This window comes from Coffea arabica, chromosome 9c (genome assembly GCF_036785885.1).
Source record: "Coffea arabica cultivar ET-39 chromosome 9c, Coffea Arabica ET-39 HiFi, whole genome shotgun sequence".
NCBI classification, from domain to species: Eukaryota; Viridiplantae; Streptophyta; class Magnoliopsida; order Gentianales; family Rubiaceae; genus Coffea; species Coffea arabica.
This window is the reverse complement of record NC_092326.1, coordinates 18,209,507-18,213,085: the sequence shown is the minus strand read 5'-3', so window position 1 is coordinate 18,213,085 and position 3,579 is coordinate 18,209,507. Positions and strand designations below refer to the sequence as shown.

The 3,579-nt window shown below is 44.0% G+C and overlaps 1 protein-coding gene across 1 annotated transcript; it reads left to right on the top strand.

Moving 5' to 3' along the window:
• The first annotated feature begins 474 nt into the window (after positions 1–474).
• LOC113722276 (uncharacterized) lies at positions 475–3,123 on the top strand. The gene is made up of 2 exons (XM_027245681.2): positions 475–1,265; positions 1,938–3,123. Exons 1-2 carry the CDS (start codon positions 475–477, stop codon positions 3,121–3,123), a joined length of 1,977 nt encoding a protein of 658 aa, XP_027101482.2.
• The last annotated feature ends 456 nt before the right edge of the window (positions 3,124–3,579 follow it).

Genomic DNA, 3,579 nt, shown 5'->3' with positions numbered 1-3,579 from the left:
TTTGAATAAGTTGCAGAAATCTAGTAACGATTGGTTTTATCTAAAGATGTCTTTTGCATCCTTAGGTAAAGTTTCAAAATAGTTTCTCGGAAAAGCCCCATTATTATGCGATCCCGAAGTAAAGCCCAAAGGAATCGTGTAGACATGAGTACTCAGCCAGAATCATCTGATAAGACCGCTACAACTACCCAGCCGGAAGCCACAAGTCCCGGGGTTCAGTTGACTGAATTACTCACCAAATTTGGGGAAATGGCATCTAAAATGGCCGCCCAAAAGAAGTTGATCGACGAGCTCATTAGTAGCGGAGTGCAGCCCGAGCCTGCGCCCGTCAAACAACCGAAATCCGAACCATTTGTCATTCCTCCAATTCAAACCACTTTTGAGGGAGTTTTCAACCCGCAGTATACTTATACTCAAAATCCTCCGTTCTATCCTCCCTATGGGCAAGGATTTCAGCCTCAAGGTGGTCCAAACATGCCTCTGGATCCACACGCTTTTTATCAGACTACCGCAGAGCCTGTTGTGCCAGAGCACACTGTTCAAACCAAGCCGGAAGTGGGAAAGTCGTCTGCCCTGGTGGATATGAAGCTACTTAAGCGGTTGGATCGTTTCGATGAGTTCATCAGGAAAAGCCAAGGTTTAAGCAAACAAAGAATGTTAGACTACGATGATCTGTGCCTGTTTCCAAATGTACAGCTGCCCGTAGGGTTCAAGACCCCGAAGTTCAATAAATATGATGGTACATGCAACCCTAAGACACACTTGCGTTTGTTTGCCAACAAGTTGGGCAGACCAGTGGATGACGAAAACTTGCCATTAAGGTTATTTCCAGAGAGTCTAGAAGGAGACGCCCTCGATTGGTATTCCAACTTAAAGCCAGAGGAGGTGAAGACTTGGCTTGATCTATCCAATGCCTTCATCAGACAATACGAATATAACTGCGAGATAGCACCGACCAGAACTACTTTGGAAGGCACAAAGAGGCGACCATCTGAAGATCATAAGACATACGCCAAAAGATGGAGAAAGATAGTTGCCAAGGTTGAGCCTCCGATGACCAAAGATGAAATTGTTCGCACTTTCATAAAGGCGTATGATCCTGCACACTTTGAAAAAATCTTCCGTATGACCGGATGTTCATTTGCTGCGATTGTTAATAAACTCGAAGAGTATGATGATTTTGTGAGATCCGGAAAAATTGTTAACGTCTCTGCCTTAAAATCACAAGTAGAAGCTTTGCAAGGGCAAGGGAGCAGTGGAAAGAGGTCGCAGTTTAAAAAGAAAGAGGGGGATGCAACTTTTATCTGGAATCAGAACCCTTCACCCAAACCCCGATACCAACACAATCTAACCTACCAACCACATTACCCTTATTATTCAAACCTGCACCATGTATATACTACCAATATCCACCACCCTCGACCTCGCCCAAACTATCCTAACCCACCTTTAGCTCCTTTTCAAATTTCTCAATCAAATCCACCCCAAAACCGACCTCGCCCTCCATATAACCCAAGATTTCCTCGCCCAAATAGACCTGTTTATAGCCATCCTCAACCTCCTGAACCTTCCAACCAAGCCCGTAGCCGTACATTTACCGATTTAGGCAGGCCTCTAGACCAATTGTATGACCAGTTGAAGGTCGTCGGAAAAATTGGTATGGTACCCCCTCCGACCTATCCATATGGCATATTCGCTGGGTATAACCCACAAGCCGTCTGTGCTTATCATTCAGGGGCACCCGGACATTGAACTGTTGATTGCAAGGCTCTTAAGCATAGAATTTAAGATATGATTGAAGTTGGAGAGATTGTAATCAGGAAAGGGGAGGCACAAGGGCCGAATATAAATAGGAACCCCTTGCCGAAACATACTAATACCATTGGGGTCATTCTGGACGACGCAGAGTATGAGGAGTAAGTCCAAAAATTGGCAAGGGAAGCTGAGGTGTTAGGTGTCACAGACCAACCATTTGTAATAGAGGTGCCGTTTAAGGAAGATAAAAGGCCTTTTATTTTGGATTTCACTCCAGTTGAGAGCGAGGCTTTGGAGCCAGTGGTCATCGAATTCCCAGAGCAGGAGCCTGTTCTAAGTTTGCAGCGAGTGCCATGGAACTCTGATGAACCTGTCATACAAATTGGAAAAAAGTCAGTTGCCAAAGAAGAGGTGTCAGTGGTCACTAGATCAGGGAGAATTGCAAGTCCGTTTGGAGCTACCGTTCCGATTCAAACAAATAACCCCGAGCTGCCCGCTAAACCAACAATTACTGAGAAGGAAGCCTTGAATTTTCTTAAAAGGCTCCAAAGAAGCGAATATAATGTAGTCAAGAAGCTAAGCAAGTCGCCCGCCCAAATATCCATGTTGGATCAGCTCTTTTCTTCGGATATGCATAGGGATGCATTGCTCAAAGTGTTGACTAAAGCTCAAATCCCTAAGGACATTTCGGTTGTTAATTTCTCACATATAGTTGGGAGTGTGTTATTTACAAAACAAATCACTTTCTCTGATGATGAATTACCGGCAGAAGGCATTGGACATAACAAAGCTCTGTACATAGCTGTGAGATACAACGGGAAAATGTTGCCAAAGGTGTTGATTGACAATGGATCTGCGCTTAATATCTGTCCTTGGAGTACCTTGGAAAAGCTAGGGTTGCGAGATATCAAGCTAAGGCCTTCAGGGACCATAGTTAGAGGTTTTGATGGAGCACAAAGAGAACCTATAGGAGAAGTGGATTTAGTAGTCGAGATGGGGCCCGCACAGTTTCAAATAGCTTGCCAAGTTATGCACTTTCCTAGTATTTACAATTTTTTGCTTGAAAGGCCGTGGATTCATAAGTCCGGGGCTGTGCCTTCTTCAGTGCATCAATTGTTGAAATTCATAGTAAATGACAAATTGATAACTATCTTTGCCGAGGAGGATTGCCTCGTAATTTCTGATTCTGGGTCCGAAGAAGATGGTAGCCGAAACGCCACAGTGACCCCTCATAGCACAGCTGATATCGTCTCCGTAAGTTGGATAACAAAAGAGGAACGAGCTCTGTCAAAGGCCAGTGTCATGATGGCTAAGGAAATGATCCGCGGAGGATATGAGTTTGACAAAGGGCTGGGACGTGATCTATAAGGAATTCTGAAACCAGTGGAAATTGTGGAGAAAAAGGATTCATTCGGTTTGGGTTTCCGACCAATCGCTAAAGACATCAAAAAAATGAAGGAACGCAAGAAAGGAGAGAAAGAAGGCAGGCAAAAGGCCTTTGATATTCCACCACTGCATTATACTTTTCCACGACCAACCGAGGTGATCACGTCAGAGATTAACCCAGTTGACGAAATCGAAACTAGTTTGGCCCAATTGTTCGTTGGGGCAACATTTGAAGACAGTTTCCCAGATGAGGCCGAGTTTCCCGACATCCCTGAAGGATCAATTTCCAATTGGACAGCCGAGTTTCTGCCCATTCAGAAGGAGTTTCGGTAAAACTAAAGGGGTTTGTCATTCATACGAATTCATGAGAATATTTCTGCATCTGTAAATAGCTAACAAAAGCATCTTTATCTTTGACTAAAATTTACACATGTAAAT

Bases quoted from the DNA above. Each gene is read 5' to 3' on its own strand.
- LOC113722276 (XM_027245681.2), top strand. From the start codon at position 475: ATGCCTCTGGATCCACACGCTTTTTATCAGACTACCGCAGAGCCTGTT. The intron at 1,266-1,937 runs GTCGCAGTTTAA...AAAATTGGCAAG, and splicing joins CAAGGGAGCAGTGGAAAGAG to GGAAGCTGAGGTGTTAGGTG.